The sequence below is a fragment of the Pongo abelii genome, chromosome 18, assembly GCF_028885655.2.
Source record: "Pongo abelii isolate AG06213 chromosome 18, NHGRI_mPonAbe1-v2.0_pri, whole genome shotgun sequence".
Taxonomy (NCBI): Eukaryota; Metazoa; Chordata; class Mammalia; order Primates; family Hominidae; genus Pongo; species Pongo abelii.
This window is the reverse complement of record NC_072003.2, coordinates 31,772,295-31,799,795: the sequence shown is the minus strand read 5'-3', so window position 1 is coordinate 31,799,795 and position 27,501 is coordinate 31,772,295. Positions and strand designations below refer to the sequence as shown.

Here is a 27,501-nt window from a genome sequence, read left to right as displayed (position 1 = left end):
CATTAAAGCTTTCCCCGGGGGCGGAAGGGGCCGGATTGGTGGCTCTGGGGTGCATCCCCTCACCTATGATTAGGCTTGCAAAAGAGAACTTGGCTAAACTTTATATTGTGGCTATCTGTGTCTTCCTCTCACCTTCCTGTGACTTCCTTGATGGCAGATGCCATGTATGAAGTGCTGCTGAATTTCTAGAGCCCTGCACGTTAGTAGGATTCCATTTTCCATCAGCTGAGTGACCTGGGAGGCACACTAGAGAGGGCACATTTCTTTTCTTTTTTTTTTTTGAGACAGTCTCACTCTGTCACCCAGGCTGGAGTGCAGTGGCACAATCTCAGCTCACTGCAACCTCTGCCTCCCGGGTTCAAGTGATTCTCCTGCCTCAGCCTCCCTAGTAGCTGGGATTACAGGTGTGCGCCACCACGCCTGGCTAATTTTTGTATCTCTAGTAGAGACATGGTTTCACCATGTTAGCCAGGCTGGTTTCGAACTCCTGACCTCAGGTGATCTGCCCACCTCAGCTTCCCAAAGTGCTAGGATGACAGGCATGAGCCACCACGCCCAGACGAGAGGGCACATCTCAAACTGCATTCTGAAGGCCTGGTGGTGAGAAAGAGCATATAGAGGTGGCACAGCCCATAGCAGAGATGAGGCCAAGGACAAGAAGAGAATGCAGGACGCTGCTTTCCAGCTAGAGGAAGGTAAGGGTATGATTCCTTATTTGGAACTGCATAAAGTGACCTTGCTCTACTTCTCTTCCCCGTACCCTCCTTCTCCCCTCCCCAGCCCCACTTTCCTATTCCAATTAGGGAAATTCTATGAAATCACAGCATCAGAATCTTAGGCTTTAAAATCATTTAGTCTGGCCAGGTGCAGTGGCTCACGCCTGTAGTCCTAGCACTTTGGGAAGCCAAGGCGGGTGGATTGCTTGAGCTCAGGAGTTTGAGGCCACCCTGGGCAACGTGGCAAAATCCAGTCTCTACAAAAAATACAAAAATTAGCTGGGCACAGTGGTGCGCACCTGCTGTCCCAGCTACTCGGGAGGCTGAGGTGGGAGGATCGCCTGAGCCTGGGAGGTCAAGGTTGCAGCAAACCAAGATCCTGCCACTGCACTCCAGCCTGGGCAACAGAGCAAAACCCTGTCAAAAAAAGAAAAAAAATCTGGTCTAAGCACCACCTTTGCTGGAGGCAGCAATCCTGCAGCGGCCTGGAGCCAACCCAATGGCTCCCTGCCTCTGGTGCTCTATTTCTTATCACCATACAGGTCTCTGAGGTCACCTTTAGGTCTAACATTGTATGATTGTCAGCAACTTTCCAATTTTTTTCATATATATATCTTCTTTTCTTTTTTACTTTTTCTTTTTTTGAGACAGGATCTCACTCACAGCCTGCACTCCAGGCTGGAGTGCAGTGGCGTGATCATAGCTCACTGTAGCTTCAACCTCCTGGGCACAAGTGATCCTCCCACCTCAGCTTCCAAGGTACCTGTGACTACAGGAATGCGCCACCATGCCCGGCTAATTTTTGTTTTTTATATATATATATTATACATATACATTATTTTATATATATATATTTATATTTGTACCTTGGTTTTCTCATCTGTAACACCAAGGGTTGACGTGCTGTGATATTTTCTGGTTCTAGGATAATTTGGAAATAGGGATCTCTTAACATCTTGGATACTGCCAATAGATCATTTACGAAATCCCCTTAGATGAGTGTTATGTTTATTTAGGTCTCTAAAACAATTTGTAAGGTCAACAGATGGGGATAAGAATGACCTGAAGCTGGTCGTCTTTGTTCGCAACCAGAAACAGTCCTGCCTCAAAAAAAAAAAAAAAAAAAAAAGGGTAGTGGGCAGGTGGCCATATTTGTTTCTGGCAAGTGAGTGCTGAAGGAAAGGAGCTGAAGCCTCTCACAGCCATAACTGGTGCTGGCAGGATACTGTCTCGCTCTTGGGCGTCACTGATCTAAGGTCACGGCTCTGCTTGCTGCTCCCACCCGCTCCAGTTTAAAACCTGCGGTTCCAGGGTTCTCCGGCCCCTCCCTTTCTCATGCTCCGAAGCCGAGAAGGCCCAAAGCGAAGACAGAGAGGACCCGGAAGTAGGAAAAACCTCTGAGCACGTGATGGGGGAACACACGGGTGCTGTCACGTGATCCAACAACCTGCCTCCGCATAGTGCAGAACATTCTGCTGCTCTTAAAGGTACAGGCCTCAGGGTCCCTGCTGTAGACGGGGCGGGGGCAGAGTACGATGGGTGGGGCGTGGTGGGTCGTAGGGCGCTCGAGATGGAGCCCCCAGCTTCCTTGATGGATCGCGGGGCGCGAGTGCCCTAGACAAGCCGGAGCTGGGACCGGCAATCGGGCGTTGATCCTTGTCGCCTGTCGCAGACCCTCATCCCTCCCGTGGGAGCCCCCTTTGGACACTCTATGACCCTGGACCCTCGGGGGACCTGAACTTGATGCGATGGGAGGCTGTGCGGGCTCGCGGCGGCGCTTTTCGGATTCCGAGGGTGAGTATTCCCGCCCACCCTCATGGAGCGACCACCTCTGGCTCGCAGCCCACCTGAGGGGAGTGAGAGCTGACTCGGCCCCGGGAGGACACGCATGGAGTCGTCGTGCACCTGAGAGTGGGTGGGGGTCATGCCCTCTTCTCGCTCTCCCAGGGGAGGAGACCGTCCCGGAGCCACGGCTCCCTCTGTTGGACCATCAGGGCGCGCATTGGAAGAACGCGGTGGGCTTCTGGTGAGTGGCCTGAGAGTTCAGCAAGTGACAATGGCATGAGAAGAGGGAAGTGACAGGAGGAAAGGGGGAAGAAAGAGTTAAGCTGCGCAAAGGAGCTGAACCCACAAATATTTATTGAATCCACTGGTTTGCCCCGGGGGCAGCATGTAAAATTTCCAAACTTCACTCCTTATCACCTTCCGGATTTACCAAGATCTTCATACCACCTGTAGGATTATTTACTTTTTTCTTCCAGCCAATTCAGCCTTAACGTTTTTTAATGCACATATTTTTAAAAAGAAAACTTTAAATCACGACTCCACATGGAAAACCAGCGTTTTCCTAATGAACTTTTAAATAAATGCATCACTACTAAAACTTTTTTTTTATTTATTTTATTTTATTTTATTTTTGAGACAGGGTCTTGCTCTGTTGCCCAGGTTGGAATGCAGTGGTGCAATCACAGCTCCCCGCAGCCTGGAACTCCTGGGCTCAAGTGATTCTCCCACCTCAGCCTCCAAGTAGCTGTGGCTACAGGCGTGCACCACCACATCTGGCTAATTTTTAAATTTTTTTATAGAGATGGGGTCTCACTATGGGACCTGGGCTGGTCTCAAACTCGTGGCCTCAAGTGGTCCTCCTACCTCAACCTTCCAAAGTGCTGAGATTACAAACATGAGCCACCATGCCGGGCCTGAACCTTTTTTTTTTTTTTTTGAGACAGAGTCTCTCTCTGTTGCCCAGGCTGGTGTGCAGTGGCGCGATCTCGGCTCACTGCAAACTCTGCCTCCCAGGTTCCCACCATTCTTCTGCCTCAGCCTCCCGAGTAGCTGAGACTACAGGAGCCTGCCACCACACCCGGCTATTTTTTTGTATTTTTAGTAGAGATGGGGTTTCACCGCATTATCCAGGATGGTCTCGATCTCCTGACCTCATGATCCGCCCGCCTCGGCCTCCCAAAGTGCTGGGATTACAGGTGTGAGCCACCGCGCCCGGCTTTTTTTTTTTTTTTTTTTTTAAATTTTATTTTTGAGACAGAGTCTCAGTCTGTCACCCAGGCTGGAGAGCAGTGGAACGATCTCGGCTCACTGAAACCTCCGCCTCCCAGGTTTAAGCGATTCTCCTGTCTCAGCCCCCCGAGTAGCTGGGATTACAGGCGCATGCCACCAGACGCAGCTAATTTTTTGTATTTTTAGTAGAGACAGGATTTCACCATGTTGGTCAGGCTGGTCTGGAACTCCTGACCTTAGGTGATCCGCTTGCCTCCACCTCCCAAAGTGCTGGGATTACAGGCATGAGCCACCGTGCCCCGCCCTGAAACTTTTTAAAAGGTCATCCACATACCTTCTAAAATCATTCAAATACCAAGCCTCAGGAAATACTTCTAGCATTAACCTAAACATTGAGGACTTGGATCCTCAACCCACTTCCAGCTTGGGTTGAAAATGGCTTCCCTTGTACTATTTGGAAGAGTCACTTAACCTCTCTGACCTGGTTCCTCTACAGTCAAATGGGAAGAGTAGTATTGTAGTTCTACTTCCAAGGCTTGTGAAAAGGCCCCTGATGAAATCTCTGGCACCCGACCCAGATTCCCTCCCATCACTGCATGCAGCTCTGGGAGATGAGAGTAAACAAACAGAACTCTTCCTGGATCCTAAAGGCCTTTGGTCTTATCTTGTTTTGATCTGTACAGCATTCTGTTGGGGGGATAGTCGGGAGAGAAATTTGTATCCCCATTTTACACATGAGTAGACTGAGACTACTAAACAGCAGACTTGGGGCTTGAACACAGTCCTTTCGGTTTCAAGCCCCAGTATATATATATATATATATATATATATATATATATATATATATATATATATATATTTTTTTTTTTTTTTTTTTTTTTTTTTTTGAGACAGAGTTTCAAAAGAGCGTGATCTTGGCTTACTGCAACCTCCGCCTCCCAATTCAGGCGATTCTTGTGCCTCACCCTCCAAAGTAGCTGGGATTACAGGCGGGAGCCACCACGCCAAACTGATTTTTGTATTTTTAGTAGAGACAGGGTTTTGTCATGTTGGCCAGGATGGTCTCGAACTCCAGGCCTCAAGTGATCCATCCGCCTCGGCCTCCCAAAGTGCTGGGATTACAGGTGTGAGCCACTGCACCCGGCTGCCCCAGGATTTTTTTTTTTTTTTTTTACTGTACTGCAGTGCATCAGAGGATGAGAAACGCCCCAGGAACTGAGTCACAATGGGAGCTCGCGGGAGAGAATGGTCACAGAGAGTTTCTGGGAGAGGCCTTGGAGGCTGGAAGTGAATCCAAGTCTGTGATCCCAAAGCCCCTATTTCTTCCTTTTTTTTTTTTTTTTTTTGAGATAGAGTCTCGCTCTTGTAGCCCAGGCTGGAATGCAATGGCGCAATCTCGGCTTACCGCAACCTCCGCCTTTCGGGTTCAAGTGGTTCTCCTGCCTCAGCCTCCTGAGTAGCTAGGATTATAGGCATGTGCAACTTCGCCCAGCTAATTTTGTATTTTTTAGTAGAGACGGGATTTCTCCATATTGGTCAGGCTGGTCTCGAACTCCCGACCTCAGGTGATCCGCCTACCTCGGCCCCTCAAAGTGCTGGAATTACAGGTGTGAGCCACTGCACCCAGCCTTTTCCTTTTTATTTTTTATTTTTGCGACAGGGTCTTGCTCTGTCACCCAGGCTGGAGTGCAGTGGCATGATCACAGTTCACTGCAGCCTCTAACTCCTGGACTCAAGCAATCCTCCCACCTCAGCCTCCCAAGTAGCTGGGACTACAGTGCGAGCCACCACACCTGGCTAACTTTTAAATTTTTTGAAGAGACGGGGGTCTCACTATCTTGCCCAAGCACCAAAGCCTGTATTTTTGACCCCAACATTGAATGAGGATGGGATCTGGTGATAGAGGAAAAAAAAAAGAGGGGGCTGATTGAAGGGCACAGGTAAGGGAAGGTTTGGCACAAAGGCTACAGATGGCTGCAGGATGAGGAGGGAGTTGAGACCTGTCCTGCTCCTTCCAGGCTGCTGGGCCTTTGCAACAACTTCTCTTATGTGGTGATGCTGAGTGCTGCCCACGACATCCTTAGCCACGAGAGGACATCGGGAAACCAGAGCCATGTAAGTGACTCTCTACCACCACCACCATAGTTAGTCCCTGTGGGAAGATGAGGGGGTGGGACAAGGGGGGGTAAAGTTTCCAGTCTCTGGCTGGGCGCAGTGGCTCACATCTGTAATCCCAGCAGTTTGGGAGGCTGAGGCGGGCGGATCACTTGAAGTCAGGAGTTCGAGACCAGCCTGGCCAAATGGTGAAACTCCGACTCTACTAAAAATACAGAAACTAGCTGCGTGTGGTGGCACACACCTGTAGTCTGAGCTATTCAGGAGGCTGAGGCAGGAGAATTGCTTGAAGCCAGGAGGCAGAAGTTGCAATGAGCCAAGATCACACCACTGCACTCTAGCTTGGGCAACAGAGTGAGACTCCATCTCAAAAAAAAGAAAGCTCTTGAATGTGTTATCTAAACAAGGTCCATTTACAGGGCCGTCTGTGGCCTGTGGTCTAGTAGGGTGAGACTCATATGGAAACCCCCTCTTCATTGTGCATGCAGAGACGCTGAGGTCCTGAGAAGTCAGTCACTGCTGACCCACAGCCATCCTTCAAGTGAAGGCAGATTTGGGACGGGAGCCAGGCTCTGTGTGTCTATCCCTCTGCCTCCAGGGTGAAAGACATGCTTTTCTCCCATTAGGTGGACCCAGGCCCAACGCCGATCCCCCACAACAGCTCATCACGATTTGACTGCAACTCTGTCTCTACGGCTGTGCGTACTCATCTCACCTGGTCCTTGCCTGACCCGGGGCCCCTGGGTCTATAGACCCCACTCCCAGCCCTTCGCTACCCAGCTGGGACTGTCATGATTAAAACAGTTGAGACCTGGGCTGGGCGCATTGGCTCACACTTGTAATCCCAGCACTTTGGGAGACCAAGGTGGGAGGATCACTTGAGCCTAGGAGTTTGAGACCAGCCTGGGCAGTATGGTGAGACCCCATCTTAAGGAAAAAAATTAAAAATATATATATATGTAATAATTGAGACCTTAATATAATTTCTGAGGCTGAGGCGGATGGATCACTTGAGGCCAGGAGTTCGAGACCAGCCTGGCCAACATGGTGAAACCCCATCTGTACTAAAAATACAAAAATTAGCCAGGCATGGTGGTGCATGCCTGTAATCCCAGCTACTCGGGAGGCTGAGGCAGGAGAATCACTTGAACCCGGGAGGTGGAGGTTGTAGTGAGCCAAGATCGAGCCACTACACTCCAGCCTGGGTGGCAGAATGATAAGACTCAGTCTCTCTCTCTCTCTATATATATATATATATATACACACACGTGTATATATATACGTATATATATACACACGTGTATATATATACGTATATATATATAGTTTCTGAGTCCTTTCTGTCTGTACCATATGTTAGCTCATTTAAGCCACACAGCAGTCCTGTGAGCTAGGCACTATGATATTCCCATTTTCCAGATGACGAAATTGAAGCTCAGAGAGTATAAACTCTTGACACACAGCTAAGGAGTGGCAGAGCTAAGACTTGAACCCAGGTGTGCCTGACTCCAGAGCCTGTGTTTGTAGCAGGCCTGTTTGGCCAGCTCCTGCCTCTCCTTGGCCACGTGGTTGGGAGGGTTGTCCCCTGGAAGCTCTGCGGTCTCACTCTATTCTCCTTTCCCAGGCTGTGCTCCTGGCGGACATCCTCCCCACACTCATCATCAAATTGTTGGCTCCTCTTGGCCTTCACCTGCTGCCCTACAGGTCTGGGTGAGGGTAGCGGGAGGCAGGGTGGGCAGGAGCTGAGAAAGGGGAGGCCGGGATGGCTGAGATGCTGAGAGTAGAGACTGACGTTCCCCCTCCCTTCCCTTCTCACCCCCTCAGCCCCCGGGTTCTCGTCAGTGGGATTTGTGCTGCTGGAAGCTTCGTCCTGGTTGCCTTTTCTCATTCCGTGGGGACCAGCCTGTGTGGTGAGTGTGTGGTTCTGTGTTAGATGGGGGGCCCCGAGGAACCACATCACAGCATTTGTGGGAAGAGTCTCCCCAGCCTCCCAGAGGAAAGGGATTCATTCTGTCACCCTTAGAAGCCTGCTAGGGCTATCAGCAGTAGGAGATGGGAGACTGGGACAATTTGGAGGGGAAGGCAGTGGAGGAGATGGGAGAAAATGGATGAATTAGACGGAGATGGAGGTGAACAAAGTCAAGACTCTGTGATGGACCGGGCACAGTGACTCATGCCTATGGTCCCAGCACTTCGGAAAGCCGAGGCGGGTGGATCACCTGAGGTCAGGAGTTCGAAACCAGCCTGGCCAACATGGAGAAACCCTGTCTCTACCAAAAATACAAAAATTAGCTGGGTGTGGTGGCACGAGCCTGTAATCCCAGCTACTCGGGAGGCTGAGGCAGGAGAATCTCTTGAACCTGAGAGGCAGAGATTGCAGTGAGCCGAGATCACGCCACTGTACTCCAGTCTGGGTGACAGGGCGAGACTCCGTCTCCAAAAAGAAAAGAAAAGAAAAAGACTGATGAAGGGGCAGAGACATCAAGGGTGCATGTCTGCCCCTGGTCTGATAACTGGGTGGATGGAGGTGCCACTCTCCATGAAGGCACATGCAGGGGAGTGGGGCTCTGCTTCAGACCTGGAACCTGGCCTATGTGTGGGATCTGTTGGAGCCTCTATGAGCTGATACTGAGGAGGCCATGACCAGACACATTAGGTGCCTGGGCAGTGTGGCAAGGTGAGGTGTGACCATCCCAGTGCTTGTCCTCCCCCCAGGTGTGGTCTTCGCTAGCATCTCATCAGGCCTTGGGGAGGTCACCTTCCTCTCCCTCACTGCCTTCTACCCCAGGTAAGTAGGTGGAGCAGGGAGTGTGGGGAGAGGCTGTCCCATGGTCAGCCTTGGTCCTCCTGAATGTTCCTGTGTTCTCCTTCCCAGGGCCGTGATCTCCTGGTGGTCCTCAGGGACTGGGGGAGCTGGGCTGCTGGGGGCCCTGTCCTACCTGGGCCTCACCCAGGCTGGCCTCTCCCCTCAGCAGACCCTGCTGTCCATGCTGGGTATCCCTGCCCTGCTGCTGGCCAGGTGAGCTGCCCTGAGCCGGGAGGGAGAGGGGTCCAAGGAGAGAAAAGTTGGCCATGGCTGGGCATGTCGGCTCACGCCTGTAATCCCAGCACTTTGGGAGGCCAAGGAGGGCGGATCGCCTAAGGTCAGGAAACCAGCCTGGCCAACGTAGTGAAACCCTGTCTCTACTAAAAATACAACAATTAGCCAGGTGTGGTGGCGGGGGCCTGTAGTCCCAACTACTCAGGAGGCTGAGGCAGGAGAATCGCTTGAACCCCGGAGGCAGTGGTGGCAGTGAGCCGAGATCGCGCCATTGCACTCCAGCCCGGGCGACAGAGTGAGACTGTCTCAGGAAAAAAAAAGAAGAAAAGAAAACTTGATTATGATTGCAATCTTCAAGTCCCTACCTTGCTCTGAAGGGAGGCAGAATCTGGACTCTGATAGCCCCACATGTGAGTCCTGGAGCTGCCACTTTTTAGCTCTGTAGCATTGAACAAGTTACTCCACCTCTCTGAACCCTCAGTTTCCCCATATCTCAAATGACAGTCGTTCTTGCTTTCCTTGGAGGTGATGAGGGTAATGCATTCAGCACAGTGTGGTTCCCAAGGTGATTAGAAGTAGGATGAGGGTGGACTTTATTTGATTAGTTCCTTTTTTTTTTTTTAAAATCAGTGTTGACCAGGTTGGCCTCGAATGTGTAGCCTCGCCTGCCCAAATGCCAGGGCAACCGGCCTGAGCCACGGCGACTCCCTTTTTTTTTTTTTTTTTTTGAGACGGAGTCTTGTTATGTCACTCAGGCTGGAGTGCAGTGGCTGGTGTGATCTCAGCTCACTGCAGCCTGGGCCTCCCGGGCTCTAGTGATTCTCCTGCCTCAGCCTCCCGAGTAGCTGGGACTACAGGCCCATGCCACCATGCCTGGCTAATTTTTTATATTTTTAGTAGAGATGGGGTTTCACTGTGTTGGCCAGGCTGGTCTCGAACTCCTGACCTCAAGTGATCCGCCTGCCTTGGCCTCCCATAATGCTGGGAATAAAGGCGTGAGCCACCGCGCCTGGCCTGATTAGTTCTGTGTATTTTCATGCATATTACTAAACACTTTGGCCGGGCATGGTGGCTCACACCTGTAATCCCAGCACTTTGGGAGGCCGAGGTGGGCAGATCACGAGGTCAGGAGTTCGAGACCAGCCTGGCCAATATGGTGAAACCCCATCTCTACTAAAAATACAAAAATTAGCCAGGCTTGGTGGTGCTTGCCTGTAGTCCCAGCTACTTGGGAGGCTGAGGAGAAGAATCGCTTGAACCCAGGAGGCAGAGGTTGCAGTGAGCCACGATTGTGCCACTGCACTCCAGGCTGGGCAACAGAGCGAGACTCCATCTAAAAAAAAAAAAAAGCACACATACTTTGAACTAGCCAGTTATACCTGGCCCTTCACAAGATTAGTGCTTAGGACAAGTCTAGGTAGAAAAAGTGAGTCTATTTAAAGAAAAATATTAAATAAAAATATATATATACAGGAGGAATATGGATATGGCAAATAACATGAAGCCAGAACCTAAGTGACTAAAATTGAGGAAGTTCTGGCCTATGCAGAGTGAACGTATAATTAATGAGAGCTAGAGCAACCATTAGAATAATAATGGCCAGAAAACAGAACTGACTTGCTAGGTATGAGCCAGGAGTCCAAACAAGGGCCTGCTGAGCACAGTGGCTCACGGCTGTAATCCCAGTGCTTTAGGAGGCTGAGGCTGGAGGACCACTAGAGGCAAGAAATTTGAGACCAGCCTGGGCAACATAGCGAGACTCCATTTATACAAAAAATGGAAAACATGAGGCGGGCTTGGTGGCACATGCCTGTAGTCCCAGCTACTTGGGAGGCTGAGGCAGAAGGATCACTTGAGCCTGGGAGGTCGCGGCTGCAGTGAGCTATGATTGCACTACTGCATTCCAGCCTGGGTGATGGAGAAAGACCCTGTCTCTGAAAAAAATCAAAACAAAACAAAGGCCCATGAATAGGAACAACAAAGAGATAAATTCAGCTCCAAAGAAGGAAGCCTTTGTCCACAATTGCAGCTCTCCAGCACAGCGTAGGAGCCTTAGAGGCAGTGAGCTACCCATCTTTGGAAGTGTTCAAAGGTAGAGGTGTTCCCGGGGAAAACAGTGGCCTAGACGGTCCCTGGGGACCTTCCCAGCCAGTAGGGTTCTCTGACCCTGCCTTCATCCTACTCCTAGCTATTTCTTGTTGCTCACATCTCCTGAGGCCCAGGACCCTGGAGGGGAAGAAGAGGCAGAGAGTGCAGCCCGGCAGCCCCTCGTAGGAACCGAGGCCCCGGAGTCGAAGCCAGGTAGGAGACACAGACCCTCAGAGAGGTCACTTTCTTTCCCTCTGGGTTTGGCCTTTTCCTCTGCAATAGACATAGTTAAGAGGGGAAAGAGAGTGAGTGTACTGGTTATTGGAAAAGCCTTTGTCTATTTGAGAAGTACTTGTTGAGGCCGAGCACAGTGGCTCACACCTGTAATATCCCAGCACTCTGGGAGGCTGAGGCAGGAGGATCGCTTGAGCTCAGGAGTTTGAGTCCAGCCTGGGCAACAGAGCAAGACCTTGTCGCAAAAAAAAAAAAAAGAAAAAAAAGGAAAGAAAGAAAAGAAAGGAAGGGAGGGAGGGAGAAAGGGAGGGGTATTAATTCAGTACTTAACATGTGCCAGGCATTCCAATCACAAGTGCTGAGGCCTGTGGTGGGGATAAGCTGGGATGTTCTAGAACCAGAGAATGGCCAGTGAGACAGGGCAGGGTGGGCCAATGGCCAGCTGTGTAGCTGTACAAGAGACATTGGCTGGGTGTGGTGGCTCACACCTGTAATCCCAGCACTTTGGGAGGCTGAGGCAGATGGATCATCTGGGGTCAAGAGTTTGAGACCAGTCTGGCCAACATGGTGAAACCCCATCTCTACTAAAAATACAAAAATTAGCCAGGCATGCCTGTAGTCCCAGCTACTTGGGAAGCTGAGGCACAAGAATCACTTGAGCCCGGGAGGCAGAGGTTGCAGTGAGCCGAGATCGCACCACTGCACTGCAGCCTGGGCAACTGAGTGAGACTCTGTCTCAAAAAATAAAAAAAAATTAAAATAAAAGAGATGTGAAGAGGTCTCACCTGGTTAGCTTTTTTTTTCATCATGGTAAAGTATTACTCGAAGTTTATCATTTTATTATTTTTTTATCTTATTTTATTTTTTTGAGACGGAGTTTCACGCTTGTTGCCCAGGCTGGAGTGCAATGGCGCGATCTCAGCTCACTACAACCTCTGCCTCCCGGGTTCAAGTGATTCTCCTGCCTCAGCCACCCGAGTGGCTGGGATTACAGGCACCCACCACCACACACGGCTAATTTTTGTGTTTTTAGTAGAGATGGGGTTTCTCCATATTGGCCAGGGTGGTCTTGAACTCCTGACCTCAGGTGATCCGCCCGCCTCAGTCTCCCAAGGTGCTGGGATTACAAGCATGAGCCACTGCGCCCAGCCATTTTAACCATTTTTAAGTGTCCAGTCCAGTGGCATGTAAGTCAGTTCCCACTGTTGCGTGGTCTGGTTAATTCTGTGACACCGGCGCCTCTTTGCCGAGTCTTCAGTGTGAAAACTTCATCCGCCCTTCTCGCTCTGTTCCCCTGCAGGCTCCAGCTCCAGCCTCTCCCTTCGGGAAAGGTGGACAGTGTTCAAGGTTCGGATGTTGGCTGGGGTGTGTCCCTGTGGGGGTTGCTCATCTCCGGGCCCCCTGCTTATATCTTCCGCCTTTTCCAGGGTCTGCTGTGGTACATTGTTCCCTTGGTGGTAGTTTACTTCGCCGAGTATTTCATTAACCAGGGACTTGTAAGTGAGGGGTGCTGGGAGGGGTGTGGAGGTGGCAATTGGGGCTGGGACCCGCACGGCCCCGTCCATCTCCCCTGTCTGGTGTTTGCTGCAGTTTGAACTCCTCTTTTTCCGGAACACTTCCCTGAGTCATGCTCAGCAATACCGCTGGTAAGAGGAGCGAGGGCAGTGGGCTGGGAGGGCGCCATGGTGATGCGGCTGCCCTGCCCAGTAGGCACCCAGGGGAACGGGATGGTCCCTGGAGGAGCCTCCTCTCTTACCCCCTACCCTAACCTCAGGTACCAGATGCTGTACCAGGCTGGTGTCTTTGCCTCCCGCTCTTCTCTCCGCTGCTGTCGCATCCGTTTCACCTGGGCCCTGGCCCTGCTGCAGGTACCAAACCCCTGCCCCTCACTCCACTCCCAGCTTGGCTCCCAGCTTCCCCAAACCCCCCTGCTTCCCACTATCAGTGGGAAGTGTAAATTTTTTTTTTTTTTTTGAGACAGTCTTGCTCTGTCGTCCAGGCTGGAGTGCAGTGGCGCAATCTTGGCTCACTGCAACCTCTGCCTTCCGGGTTCAAGTGATTCTCCTGCCTCAGATAGGATTACAGGCGCCCACCACCATAACTGGCTAATTTTTGTATTTTTAGTAGAGATGGGGTTTTGCCATATTGGCTGGTCTTGAACTCCTGACCTCAGGTGATCTGCCGGCCTCAGCCTCCCAAAGTGCTGGGATTACAGGGAAGTGTAAATTGTACACTATCATTTCTTAGCACAGGGAATCAAAGTCCAGCAGGGCTCCATGTAAAATGTATAGCCTCAGGAGCCAAGCAAAACCGAGCTTCAGTACTCAGCCACAGTGTGACTTAGGGCAGGTCTCAGAACCTCTCTGAGCCTCAATTTCCTCATGTATAAATTGGGTGTGGCCAATACCTATTTTTCAGGGTAGTTGTAAGAAATAGAGATGAGAGAAAGAATCGAAGAACAAGGTTTTGGTGGTGTGTGTGTGTGTGTGTGTGTGTGTGTGTGTGTGTAGCGTTGGGATTAGGCCGGGCCAGGTGGCTCATGCCTGTAATCCCAGCACTATGGGAGGCTGAGGCAGGTGGATCATTTGAGCTTGGTAGTTCAAGTCCAGCCTGGGCAACATGGCACAATCACATCTCTACAAAAATTAGCCAGGTGTAGTGGCGCACACCTGTAGTCTTAGCTACTGGGAAGCTGAGGTGGGAGGATCACTTGAACCCATGAGGTCAAGGCTGCAGTAACCAAGGTCATGCCACTGCACTCCAACATAGGCAATGGAGCGAGACCCTGTCTCCCAGAAAAAGAAAAAAGAAAGAAAAAGTCGGGACCTTCCTCTGTCGCCCAGGCTGGAGTACAGTGGCATGATCATAGGTCACTTACCTCAGGCAGAGACAGGCTTTCAAATAATGTTTCTAACTATAAGAAAATGTACAGTTCTTTTATTCTAGATAGTTAATTATTATAGCATCGGTGACTTTGAAGTCAATGGGTTATTTATCTTAAGGGTGGTGAGCAAATTCAACTGCCCTTGGCAAACAGTAGTTTACAGCTTTAAGGGCACAAACACCCTTCCTTACAACGGTCTAATAAAAGGAGTTTCATATAACCAGCATTCATTGTTTCAAGGTTACAATCCACAGCCCCTGCAGGTAACTGTTAACAATAAACTGTCAACTGTGACAGGAAAGTCCTCTGCCCTTGAAATTTAGGAACTTGGCCAGTCCTGGTGGCTCACACCTGTAATCCCAGCACTTTGGGAGGCCAAGGCAGGTGAATCACCTGAGGTCAGGATCAGGAGTTCGAGACCAGTCTGGCCAACACAGTGAAACCCCGTCTCTACTAAAAATACAAAAATTAGTCGGGCGTGGTGGCACCTGTCTGTCATCCCAGCTACTCACTAGGCTGAGGAAGGAGAATTGCTTGAACCTGGGATATGGAGGTTGCAGTGAGCCGAGATCGCAGTACTATACTCCAGCCTGGGCCACAGAGCAAGACTCCATCTCCAAAAACAAAAAAAAAGACTTAGGAACTCAATTCTGTGATAGCAAAATACAGAAATAGAGATTATACTTAGGCCAGATGTTGTGGCTCACACCTGTAATCCCAATGCTTTTGGAAGCTAGGGTGGGAAAATCACTTGAAGCTAGGAGCTTGAGACCAGACTGGGCAACATAGTGAGACCCCCATCTCTACGAAAAATTTAAAAAAAAGATAAGCCAGGCGGGAGAATTGCTTGAGCCCAGGAGTTTGAGAGAGCAGCCTGGGTAACATCACGAGACCTCATCTCTACAAAAAACAACAACAGGGTGTGGTGACATTCACCTGTAATCCCAGCTACTCGGGAGGCTGAGGCAGGAGGATCGCTTTAGCCCAGGAGTTCCAGGCTGCAGTGAGCCATAATCATGCCACTGTACCCCAGCCTGGGTGAGACCCTATCTCAAAAAAAAAAAAAAATTACACTTTAATATTGTGGCAAAAGCATGTAAATATCCTCCAGCCTCCTTCCCTATGTATCTGAGCAGTGCTGCAAGCCCAGGGTTTGTACCCATAAAACCCCAAATTTATAACTCAGGGTGCTTCTAGATACCACTGAAACATGTAGCTTATGGTTTTAAGCTACATGTTTTTAGCTATAATGTTTTTTGTTTTGTTTTTTGAGATGGAGTCTCGCTCTGTTGCCCAGGCTGGAATGTAGCGGTGCAGTCTCGGCTCACTGCAACCTCTGCCTCCCAGATTCAAGCGATTCTCAAGCCTCAGCCTTCCGAGTAGCTGGGATTACAGGTGCACACCACCAGGCCCAGCACATTTTTTGTTTTGTTGTGTTTTTTAGAGACAGAGTTTCGCCTTGTAGCTCAGGCTGGAGTACAATGGCGTGATCTTGGCTCCCTGCAACCTCCGCCTCCCGGGTTCAAGCAATTCTTCTGTCTCAGCCTCCTGAGTAGCTGGGATTACAGGCGCGTACCACCACACCTGGCTAATTTTTGTATTTTTTAGTAGAGATGAGGTTTCGCCATGTTGGCCAGGCTGGTCTTGAACTCCTGACCTCAGGTGATCCACCCGCCTTGGCCTTCCAAAGTGCTGGGATTAAAGGCGTGAGCCACCACACCTGGCTAGAGGTGTGTCATTTTAATGCTCATCTTTAAGTCCCCCTCAGATTTAATGAATTAGGATCTCTAGGGTAAGCCCCGCTTGGGGCATTTGTACCTAGATCCCCAGGCGATTCTTACATATATGAAAAGTATGAACCTCCAGGAGGAGGCCTACACACTGCACAAGAGGCAATGTGGCGTGGTCAGGGCTGGGAGAATGGCACCTCCCTGAGAGACTGGGGCACAGAGGTGGGACCTACACCCTGGGGTGGGGATCAAGGAGGCTTCCTGGCCAGGTGCGGTGGCTCCTGCCTATAATCCCAGCACTTTGGGAGGCTGAGGCAGGGGGGCAGCGACTGCTTGAGGCCAGGAGTTCGAGCCCAGCTGAATAGGATGCCCAGCTACTCCCACCTTGTTTTGCCATAGTGAACCAGCGGTTTTTCAAACAGGGGCAATTTTGCTGCCCAGGGGATGTTTGGCAACGTCTGCAGGCATTCTTTGGTTGTCACAACTGAGGGATGCTATGGGCATCTAGCGGGCAGAGGCCAGGGATGCTGCTAAATGCGCTGCCGTACACAGGACAGCCCTCACCACGCAGAACGACCAGCACCAAATGCCAAGAGTGCTGCAATTGAGAAATCCTGGTTTCGATGGTCCCACTTCCTTTAAGAAGCCTCCTTTTTTTTTTTTTTTTTTTTTTTTTTTGAGACAGGATCTTGCTCTGTCACCCAGGCTGGAGTGCAGTGACACAATCATAGCTTACTGCAGCCTCCACCTCCTGGGTTCAAGCAATCCTCCTGTCTCAGACTCCCGAGTAGCTGGGACTACAGGTGCGTGCTACCATGCTTAACTAATTTTTAAATTTTTTGTAGAGACGGAGTTTTGTTATGTTGCCCAGGCTGGTCTCAAACTCCTGGCCTCAAGTGATCATCCCACCTTGGTCTCCCAATGTGCTGGAATTACCTGCATGAGCCACCACACCAGGCTGAGGTTGAGAATTTTTTTTTTTTTGGGGGGGCGGGGAATGGAGTCTCTCTCTGTTGCCCAGGCTGGAGTGCAGTGCTACGATCTTGGCTCACTGCAGCCTCTGCCTCCCAGGTTCAAGCGATTCTCCTGCCTCAGCTTCCCAAGTAGCTGGGACTACAGGACCACTCCACCCAGCTAATTTTTGTATTTTTAGTTGAGATGGGGTTTTACCATGTTTAGTAGAGACCAGGCCAGGCTGGTCTTGAAATCCTGACCTCAGGCAATCTGCCTACCTCAGCCTCCCAAAGTGCTGGGATTACAGGTGTGAGCCACTGCGCCGGGCTGGTGTTGAGATTTTATCTAGACCTGGCAGCCCTCTCCTTCACCAGTAACTCCTAGAACCAGGGGCCCCTGGAGGGGAGGCCCTCTCTCCCTCCCTGTCCTGCCCTGGTCCCAGGCTCAGCCTCTCCCTCTGCTCACAGTGCCTCAACCTGGCGTTCCTGCTGGCGGATGTGTGGTTCGGCTTTCTGCCAAGCATCTACCTCGTCTTCCTGATCATTCTGTATGAGGGGCTCCTGGGAGGCGCAGCCTACGTGAACACCTTCCACAACATCGCCCTGGAGGTCAGCACCAGCCGGGCAAGGGCTGTGGGTGGCCTGTCCAGGGACATCCAGGGCAGGGATGTCTGGGACTGAAGCCTCACCCCTGCTCTCTGCCCTCCCAGACCAGTGATGAGCACCGGGAGTTTGCAATGGCGGCCACCTGCATCTCTGACACGCTGGGGATCTCCCTGTCGGGGCTCCTGGCTTTGCCTCTGCACGACTTCCTCTGCCAGCTCTCCTGATACTCGGGATCCTTGGGACGCAGGTCACATTCACCTGTGGGCAGAGGGACAGGTCAGACACCCAGGCCCACCCCAGAGACCCTCCACGAACTGTGCTCCCGGCCTTCCCGGCAGGTCTGGGAGTAGGGAAGGGCTGAAGCCTTGTTTCCCTTGCAGAGGGGCCAGCCATTGTCTCCCACTTGGGGAGTTTCTTCCTGGCATCATGCCCTCTGAATAAATGCCGATTTTATCCGTGGACTTCTTACACCGTTTTTGTCTCTAAAAAGAAAGTTTTATTATGAAAGTAATACATGCCCACTTTCGTATGTATAGACAGCATAAAGAAGGTATGTCAGCAGATTTCTCCCTTTTTTTGTTTGTTTGTTTTTTGTTTGTTGTTTGTTTGTTTTGACAGAGTCTCGCTCTGTCTTTGTTTTGACAGAGTCTTGCTCTGTCACCTAGGCTGGAGTGCAATGGCGTGATCTTGGCTCACTGCAACCTCCACTTCCTGGTTCAAGCAATTCTTCTGCCTCATTTTCCCGAGTAGCTGGGATTACAGGTGTAGCACTACCGGCTAATTTTTATATTTTTAGTACAGACGACATTTTGCCATGTGGCCAGGCTGGTCTCAAACTCATGACCTCAGGTGATCCGCCTGCCTTGGCCTCCCAAAGTGCTGAGATTACAGGTGTGAGCCACTGTGCCTGGCCTCTGCCGTCTTTGAGGCCTTACGTATTCATTCATTCATGCATTCGTTGTTTGGGACAATCTGTAAACAATCATGTTGGACATTCTTTCCAGCATGAAAGTTTTCAGAGAAGTGGAAAGAATTGTGCAGTGAATCATCCTGAGTATGCGCCACCCTGTTCTATGTTAACATTTTGTTACAGTTGCTTTATCATGTAGTCCAGCCCCTATCAAATCTATCTATTCACTGTTCCATCAGTGAGTAGACAGAGCTAATGAATGGCAAGGTTGGCACCCGAGGCATTTTATTATTTTTTTTTTATTTTTAGAGACAGGGTTGCACTCTGTCACCCAGGCTGAAGTGCAGTGGCACAGTCGTGGCTCACTGTAGCCTTGACCTCCTGGACTGAAACAATCCTCACACCTTGGCCTCCCAAGTAGCTGGGACTATAAGTGCATGCCACCAAGCCCAGCTAATTTTTTTTTTTTTTTTTTTTTTTTTTTTTGGTAGAGACGTGATCTTCCTATGTTACCCAGGCTGGTCTTAAACTCTTGAGCTCAAGCAGTCCTGCCTCGGCCTCCCAAAGTACTGAGATTACAAGCATGAGCCACTGCTCCCAGCCTCCTGTTATTTAGGTACAGTTGGTATACACAGTAAAATGTATAAATTGTTACATATTTTTACAGTAAACTGAGTCTGGGCCAGGCACTGTGGCTCACACCTGTAATCCCAGCACTTTGGGAGGCTGAGGCGGGCAGATCACCTGAGGTCAGGAGTTTGAGACTAGCCTGGACTACGTGACAAAACCCCATCTCTATGAAAAATGTAAAAAATTAGCCAGGTGTGGTGGCACGCACCTGTAGTCCCAGCTACTTGGAAGTCTGAGGCACAAGAATTGCTTGAACCCAGGAGGCGGAGGTTGTGGTGAGCTGAAATTGCGCCACTGCACTCCAGCCTGGGCAACAGAGCAAGACTCTGTCTCAAAAAAAAAAAAACAACTGAGTCTGGCTTAGTGCTTCTCATACTTCATTGTTACCCTTTCTACTATATTTGCCATATCTGAACCTAACAGTACTTTTATTTACTTAATATTTTTCATTAAAGCAACTAACGTTTAATATAAATTCAGTTATTTTAAAGGAAACATTAAAATCATGAGTTTGAGGTGATATATATGTATTTTCTACTTTACTTTAAATAGTTATGTAACTATTGGAGTTTAAAATGAACATACAAGTTCCCCCTGAGACTACTCCATTACGACCAGTGATGTTTGTGGACCCAGATCTAGGAAATGCTGACCAACTGGTTAATAGCATGGGCTTTGGGGGCAGAAGGAACTGACTTTCAGGTGCCAACCCTGCCATTCACTAGCTCTATGACCTTGGGCAAGTCACTTCACCTCTCTGCACCTCAGTTTCCTGATCTGTCCAATGGGATAATAATAGCACCAGCATTTCATAAGTTGCTTTTGGAAACTACATGAGATCATGTCAACACTCAATAAACATCAGCTCTGATCATGCTATGATATGACTCCTGCCTCTCACCTTTGCATTGCATTATACCCGTGTTTCTCAAACCTTAGTGTGCACTGGAGGCCTTGTTTTTTGTTTTTGTTTTCTTGGAGACCAAGAATCTTGCTCTGTCACCCACGCTGGAGTACAGTGGCATGATCATAGCTCACTGCAGCCTCAACCTCCTGGGCTCAAGGGGTCCTCCTGCCTCAGCCTCCTGAGTATTTAAGACTGCAGGCACGCACCACCATACCTGGCTAATTTTTATATTTTTGGTAGAGATGGGGTTTCACCATGTTGTCCAGGCTGGTCTTGTACTCCAGAGCTCAAGTGATCCACCCACCTTGGCCTCCCAAAGTGCCAAGATCACAAGTATGAGCCACTGCACCCGGCCCTGCCTTTCTATAGAGACGAAGTCTTGCTTTGTTGCTCAGGCTGTACTGGAACTCCTGGCCTCAAGCGATCCACCTGCCTCAGCCTCCCAAAGGGCTGGGATTATTACCCATGCGCCACCACACCCAGCCACAATATTTTATTTATCCATTTGTTAGTTGATGGATATTTGGTTTTTAATTTTTTGACTTACTATGAATCATGCTGCTATAAATGTTTGTGTAAAGTTTTTGTGTGGACACGTTTTCCATTTCTCTTGGATAATATCAAGGAGTGGAATTGCTGGGTTGATGGTAATTTTGTTTGATCCTTTGAGGAACTACCCGACTGTTTCCCAAAGTGGCTGCAATTTTACATTCCACTGGCAGTGTACGAGGACACTAATTTCTCCACCTCCCCACCAATACTTGCTCTTTTCCATTCTTTTTCCACCGCAACCTCCGCCTCCCCAGTTCAAGTGATTCTCCCGCCTCAGCTGCCCTCTGTTTTTTTTTTTTTTTTTTTGAGACAGTCTTGTTCTGTTGCCCAGGATGGAGTGCAGTGGTGCTATCTTGGCTCACTGCAACCTCAGTCTCCTGTTCAAGTGATTCTCCCACCTCAGCCTCCCAAGTAGCTGGGATTACAGGCATGCACCACTACACCTGGCTAATTCTTGTTTTTTGTTTTTTTGTTTTTGTTTTGTTTTGTTTTTTCAGATGGAGTCTTGCTCAGTCACCAGGCTGGAGTGCAGTGGCGCAATCTCCGCTCACTGCAGCCTCCGCCTCCCGGGTTCAAGCTATTCTCCTGCCTCAGCCTCCCAAGTGGCTGGGATTACAGGCACCCACCACCACACCCGGCTAATTTTTGTTTTTTTTATGGAGACGGGGTTTCGCCATGTTGGCCAGGCTGGTCTCCAACTCCTAAACTCAGGTGATCCACTGGCCTCAGCCTCCCACAGTGCTGGGATTACAGGCATAAGCCACTGTGCCCAGCCTCTTTTCTGTTTTTGTTTTTTTTTCGTTTGGTTGGCTGGTTTGGTTTTTATTATAGCCTTTCTAGTGAGTGTGAAGTGGTATCTCATTGTGGTTTTGATTTGCATGTCCCTGGTGACTAATGATGCTGAGCATCTTTTTATGTCCTTATTGACCGTACATATAGTTCTTTGAGAAACGTCTACTCAGATCCTTTGCCCATTTTTAAATGGGATTGTCTTTTTTTTTTTTTTTTTTTGAGACGGAGTCTCGCTCTGTCGCCCAGGCTGGAGTGCAGTGGTGTGATCTCGGCTCACTGCAAGCTCCGCCTCCCGGGCTCACGCTATTCTGCCTCAGCCTCCTGAGTAGCTGGGACTACAGGTGCCCGCCACCACGCCCAGCTAATTTTTTTTTGTATTTTTAGTAGAGATGGGGTTTCACCATGTTAGCCAGGATGGTCTCAATCTCCTGACCTCATGATCCGCCCACCTCGGCCTCCCAAAGTGCTGGGATTACAGGCGTGAGCCACTGCACCCAGCCTGTCTTTTTTTATTAAAGAGCCAGATACATGAAGTCTTTTTGAGTTGTAAGATCTCTTCATATATTCTAGACAGAAGTCCCTTATAAGATACATGATTTGTAAATATTTTCTCCCATTCTGTGTTGTCTTTTTACTTTTTTGATACTGTCTTTTGCTATGGAAAGACACTTATTTTGATGAAGTCCAATTTATCTATTTTTTATTTGGTTGCTTGTGCTTCTGGTAACATATCTAAGTGGGAGCCAGGTGCAGTGGCTCATGCCTGTAATCCCAGCACTTTGGGAGGCCAAGGCGGGAGGTTTATTTGAGACCAGGAGTTCAAGATCAGCATGAGCAACATAGCAAGGTTCTATCTCTATAAAAAATTAAAATAATGATAAAATGAGTCCAGGCGTGGTGGCTCATGCCTATAATCCCAGCATTCTGGGAGGCAGGAGGACAACTTGGGTCATGAGTTCAAGACCAGTCTGGGCAACATGGCAAAAACCTGTCTCTACCAAAAAAAAAAAAAAAAAAAAGAAAGAAAGAAAAAAGAAAAGAGAATTATCCTGGCAAGGTATGCCTGTAGTCCCAGCTACTTGGGAGGCTGACGCAGGATAATTGCTTGAGCCTGAGAGGTGGAGGTTGCAGTGAGCTGACATTGAACCATTATACTCCAGCCTGGGTGACAGGAATGAAACCCTGTTTCAAAAATAAAAATAAAATAAAATTAGCCAGGTGTAGTGGTGCATGCCTGTACTCCCAGCTACTCAGGAGGTTGAAGTGGGAGGATAACTTCAGCCTAGGAATTCGAGGCTGCAATGAGTTATGATCATATCTCTGCACCCCAATGTGGGCACAAAGCAAGACCCTGTCTCTTAAAAAACAAACAGAGGGGCTGGGCACGGTGATTCATGCCTGTAATCCCAGCACTTTGGGAGGCCGAGGCAGGCAGATCACGAGGTCAGGAGATCAAGACCATCCTGGCTAACACGGTGAAACCCCATCTCTTTTTTTTTTTTTTTTTTGAAACAGAGTTTCATTCTTTTTGCCCAGGCTAGAGTACAATGGCATGATCTCGGCTCACTACAACCTCCGCCTCCCGGGTTCAAGCAATTCTGCCTCAGCCTCCTGAGTAGCTGGGATTAGAGGCATGTGCCACCATGCTTAGCTAATTTTTTTGTATTTTTAGTAGAGATGGGGTTTCTTTATGTTGGTCAGGCTGGTCTCGAACTCCCAACCTCAGGTGATCCGCCCGCCTCAGCCTCTCAAAGTGCTGGGATTACAGGTGTGAGCCACCATGCCCAGCCGAAACCCCATCTCTACTAAAAATACAAAAAATTAGCCAGGCATGGTGGCGGGCACCTATAGTCCCAGCTACTCAGGAGTCTGAGGCAGGAGAATGGTGTGAACCCAGGAGACGGAGCTTGCAGTGAGCCGAGATCATGCCACTGCACTCCAGCCTGGGCAACAGAGCGAGACTCAGTATCGAAAAAAAAACAAAAGAAATAAACCCCACAGATACCTAAGAAACTGTTGACAAATCCAAGGTCATGAGGATTTACTCCTATATTTTCTTTTTTCTTTCTTTTTTTTTTGAGATGGAGTTTCACTCTTGTTGCCCAGGCTGGAGTACAATGGCGCAATCTCGGCTCACTGCAACCTCTGCCTCCCGGGTTCAAGCGATTCTCCTGCCTTAGCCTCCTGAGTAGCAGGGATTACAAGGGTGTGCCACCACACTCCGCTGATTTTTTATACTTTTAGTAGAGGCAGGGTTTCACCATGTTGGCCAGGCTGGTCTCAAACTCCTGACCTCAGGTGATCCGCCCACCTCAGCCTCCCAAAGTGCTGGGATTACAGGCGTGAACCACCACGCCCAGCCTCCTACATTTTCTTCTAAGAGTTTTATAGTTTTAGCTCTTACATTTAGGTCTTGTTTTCATTTTGAATTAACTTTTTTGCAGGTGGTGTGATATAGCGGTCTGTGCAGAAAAAAGTTAACATAGTAGACCCTAACTGCTAACTTTATTTTTATTTGTAATTTTTTATTTTTTTTAGAGACAGGGTTTTTGTCACCCAGGATGGAGTGAAGTGGCGTGATCATAGGTCACCATAACCTTGAACTCCTGGGCTCCTCTGCCCCAGCCTCCCAATTAGCCACCACACCCAGCTAGTTTTTGTACATTTTTTTGGTAGAGACGATGTCTCACTATGTTGCCCAGTCTGGTCTCAAACTCCTCGGCTCAAATGATCTGCCCACCTTGGCCTCCAGAGGTACTGGGATTACAGGCGTGGGCCACTGCACCAGGCCCAGGTTTATTCTTACACCAATACAACACTGTCTTGATTACTGTAGCTTTGTAGTGAGCTTTTGAAAATAGGAAATGTGAATCCTCCAACTTTTTTTTTTTTGGAGACAGAGTCTCGCTCTGTTGCTCAGACTGGAGTGCAGTGGCATAATCTCAGCTCACTGCAAACTCCATCTTCCAGGTTCAGTGATTCTCCTGCCTCAGCCTACCAATTATCTGGGACTATAGGCACATGCCACCATGCCCGGCTAATTTTTGTATTTTTAGCAGAGATGGGGTTTCACCATGTTGGCCAGGCTGGTCTTGAACTTCTGACCTCAAGTGATCCACCCTCCTCAGCCTCCCAATGTGCTGGGATTACAGGTGTGAGCCACCTCATCCAGCCTCTTTTTTTTTTCTTTTAATATCTTTTTAGAACATCATTGCTGTTTGCCATTAGAAGACACAGACAGAAGATGAATAGTGGAAACAGAACCCGGTGACCTGAGCCACCTGGTGGCTGGGGACCCTCCCCTCTACCTGGTGGACCAGGCTGGCGACCTCTGCCCCTCCCTGGGCCCCTGGGCCTTTGGCATGATGCTGATGGGGCGCTGTGGGCAGTGAAGTCCCTTGACTCAAAGCAGAGATTTGAATGGGTGCTGGAGAGTGGGGACAGTGGAGAGGGCAGGGACGGGGAGAGGGCAGGGAAGGCCTGGCAGGCCCCCAGGGCTAGTGGGAGCAGCGGAAGTGGAGGAAGCCAGGAGCTGGGGAGATGCTATTTTTATTTTCTGAAAAGGGGCGCGTAGGGGCCTGCAAACAGGTGGCAGCTGCAGCTGGAGTGGGTCACGCGCTGATGTCCCCACCTGTCTCGGGAACAGCTTCCAGCAGCGGGTCCCTGGACACTCCTCCTCTCCCTCCTTGGCCTCGCTGACCTCAGAGTTGGGGACCCGGAGTCCGGTGTCGATACACTGCTGCATGGGGAACTTGGCCTTGGTGGGGTCCATCTTGCTGCATTTGCACGTCCTTCACATTGAGGCTCTTTTGGAGTTCCTCAGGGAGGGACTCGTTGCCTCCATGGGGTCGTTGCCGCCGGGGCCAAGCTGCTTGAACTCCTCCTGGTAGTCCTGCACCACCTGCCTTCTAGATGCTCAGCTTGGCGCAGCCCCGCGCAGGCTCTGTGGAGGCTTCCTGCTTGTCCTTGAAGCTCTCCATGCAGTGGCAGTCAGCCGTCTGAATCTCAGTGAAGAACTGCCAGAAGCAGGCCCGGGGGACCCCCTTCCGGCTCCTGGCCAACCCCAGGTTGAATTGCGTGACAGTTGCCTAGTGGACCACCTGCTCCATGAGAGTGCATTTCTCCTGCACCTCTAGATCCGCACAGCAGATGACCAGGTAATTGACCGTCTTCTCGTCATGCTTGGTGTTCCCCATGCTCCTGCTGAAGCCGTCTTTTTTTTTTTTGAGACGGAGTCTTGCTCTGTCACCCAGGCTGGTGTGCAATGGCATGATCTTGGCTCACTGCTGCAGCCTCCGCCTCCTGGGTTCAAGCGATTCTCCCTCCCAAGCAGCTGGGATTACAGGCGCCCACCACCACGCCCAGCTAATTTTTGTATTTTTGTAGAGAGGGGTTTCGCCATGTTAGTCAGGCTGGTCTCAGACTCCTGACCTCAAGTGATTGCCCCGCATTGGCCTCCCAAAGTGCTGGGATTATAGGCTTGAGCCACCGCACCTGGCCTGAAGCCGCCTTTGCTGAGCGTGTCCGCGTTCCAGGCCATGCTCTTCTTCTTGGGCATCTCCTCCAGCTTCTGCTCCCAGCTCAGCTCCTCATGTAGCCGCTCCACCTACCCCCTGGCGCCCTCTGACACCTCCAGCTCCTTCAGCTTCCTCTGGCACTCGGCCATCTTGCACTTGTACTCCTAGCAGCCCCTGTCCAGTTCCTCCTTCTCCTTCTGGAACTGCTCCATGAGCTCCATCCGGGCTTGGTGCTGCCAGTGGAAGAGGTTAGCCCTGTGGATGTTGGGATGCCTCTCCTCTTCATCATCACTCAATGTGGTCCCACACGCTGTAGTCCACCATTTTGCCTCTGCGACCCAGCCGACTCCCTGAACAGTGGTTCTCAGTGGGGTAGTACTGCCCCCTAGGGTCATTTTGGAAGCTTGTTTGTGGGTGCTTTGATCTCACTGTGAATGTGACAATGTCCTTAGAGGGAGAGAGCAAAGCCATCCTGCCATGCACAGTATGGTCCTGGATGAAGAGAGATTCTTATACATTTGAGTGGTTTTTTAATATCCCCCCCCCCCAGACATCCAGCAATATTTGCTAAGAATCTAAATTCATTTTACATATGAACCCAAAGTTTGTTTTGTTTTGTTTTGTTTCGATACAGAGTCTTGCTTGGTCACTTAAGCTGGAATACAGTGGCACGATCTCAGCTCACCACAACCTCCGCCTCCCAGGTTCAAGCAACTCTCCTGCCTCTGCCTCTTGAATAGCTGGGATTACAGGCATGCACCACCACACCTAGCTAATTTTTGTATTTTTAGTAGAGACGGGGTTTCACCATGTTGGCCAGGCTGGTCTCGAACTCCTGACCTCAGGTGATCCGCCCACCTCAGCCTCCCAAAGTGCTGGGATTACAGGCATGAGCCACTGCGCTCAGCCTAAACCCAAAGTATTTCTTGCTTGGTTTTAATATACACTGAATTTTTCAAGAATTTGACTATCGTGTATTAGTATGAACTAAATGTTTGTGTTCTCCTGCCAAATGCATATGTTGAAGCCCTAATCCCCAATGTGATAGCATCTGAAGGTGAGAAGGTGAGGCCCTTGGAAGGTAATTGGGGCTAGATTACGTCATGAGGGTGGGAGACTTCATGATGGTATTAATGCCCTCACAGAAAGAGAACGAGACAAGCAATCTCTTTCTTCACCAAGTGGGGATACAGCAAGAAGGCAGCTGTCAGCAAACCAGAAACAGAGCCCTCACCAGACACCAAATCGATTTTGCCAGCACCTTAATCTTGGACTTCCCAGCCTCCGGAACTGTGAAAAATAAATATTGTTTTTTAAGCCACCCTGTTTATGGTATTTTGTTATAGCAGCCTGAGCTGACTAAAATCTCAGGTCATTGAAGGAAGATGAATTTTGCTTCGTTGGGATCTTTACCAAGAGCTGTACTTGGACAATTCCTTTACTGAAGGCAACACACACAGTAAAATCCATTGCTTACCAGCTGCACTGCAGTGCCTCAGTCACCATGATACGAAGTATAAAAATGCTAAGTATAGGCCAGGTGCAGTATCTCACGCCTGTAATTTCACCACTTTGGGAGGCTGAGGCACTCAGATCACTTGAGATCAGGAGTTTGATTCCAGCCTGGCCAACATAGTGAAACCCTGTCTCTACTAAAGATACAAAAATTAGCTTAGCATGATAGTGTGTGCCTGTAATCCCAGCTACTTGGGAGGCTGAGGCAGGAGAACCGCTTGAACCTGGGAGACAGAGGTTGCAGCGAGCTGAGATTACACCATTGCACTCCAGCCTGGGCAACAAGAGTGGAAACTC

At 49.7% G+C, this 27,501-nt stretch overlaps 1 protein-coding gene and 1 pseudogene across 11 annotated transcripts; one reads left to right on the top strand and one right to left on the bottom strand.

The window, feature by feature from the left end:
* Positions 1-433: 433 nt before the first annotated feature.
* CLN3 (CLN3 lysosomal/endosomal transmembrane protein, battenin) lies at positions 434-17,942 on the top strand. 11 transcript variants are annotated; one of them, XM_054533749.2, is made up of 16 exons: positions 434-695; positions 2,028-2,203; positions 2,389-2,742; positions 5,750-5,846; positions 6,473-6,544; positions 7,471-7,550; positions 7,671-7,756; positions 8,562-8,634; positions 8,722-8,865; positions 11,075-11,187; positions 12,509-12,555; positions 12,636-12,704; positions 12,799-12,854; positions 12,983-13,076; positions 17,244-17,384; positions 17,486-17,942. In XM_054533749.2, exons 3-16 carry the CDS (start codon positions 2,465-2,467, stop codon positions 17,603-17,605), a joined length of 1,470 nt encoding a protein of 489 aa, XP_054389724.1. In that variant the 5' UTR covers positions 434-695; positions 2,028-2,203; positions 2,389-2,464; the 3' UTR covers positions 17,606-17,942. The 11 variants fall into 11 exon arrangements, with proteins under 11 accessions (XP_054389724.1, XP_054389726.1, XP_063573321.1 ...); XM_054533751.2 differs by having other exon boundaries at positions 2,008-2,203; XM_063717251.1 differs by lacking the exon at positions 434-695 and having other exon boundaries at positions 1,954-2,203; positions 2,389-2,510; positions 2,664-2,742.
* A 6,517-nt stretch (positions 17,943-24,459) lies between these two features.
* On the bottom strand, positions 24,460-26,013 carry LOC100433851 (hsp90 co-chaperone Cdc37-like; annotated as a pseudogene).
* Between the last annotated feature and the right edge of the window lie 1,488 nt (positions 26,014-27,501).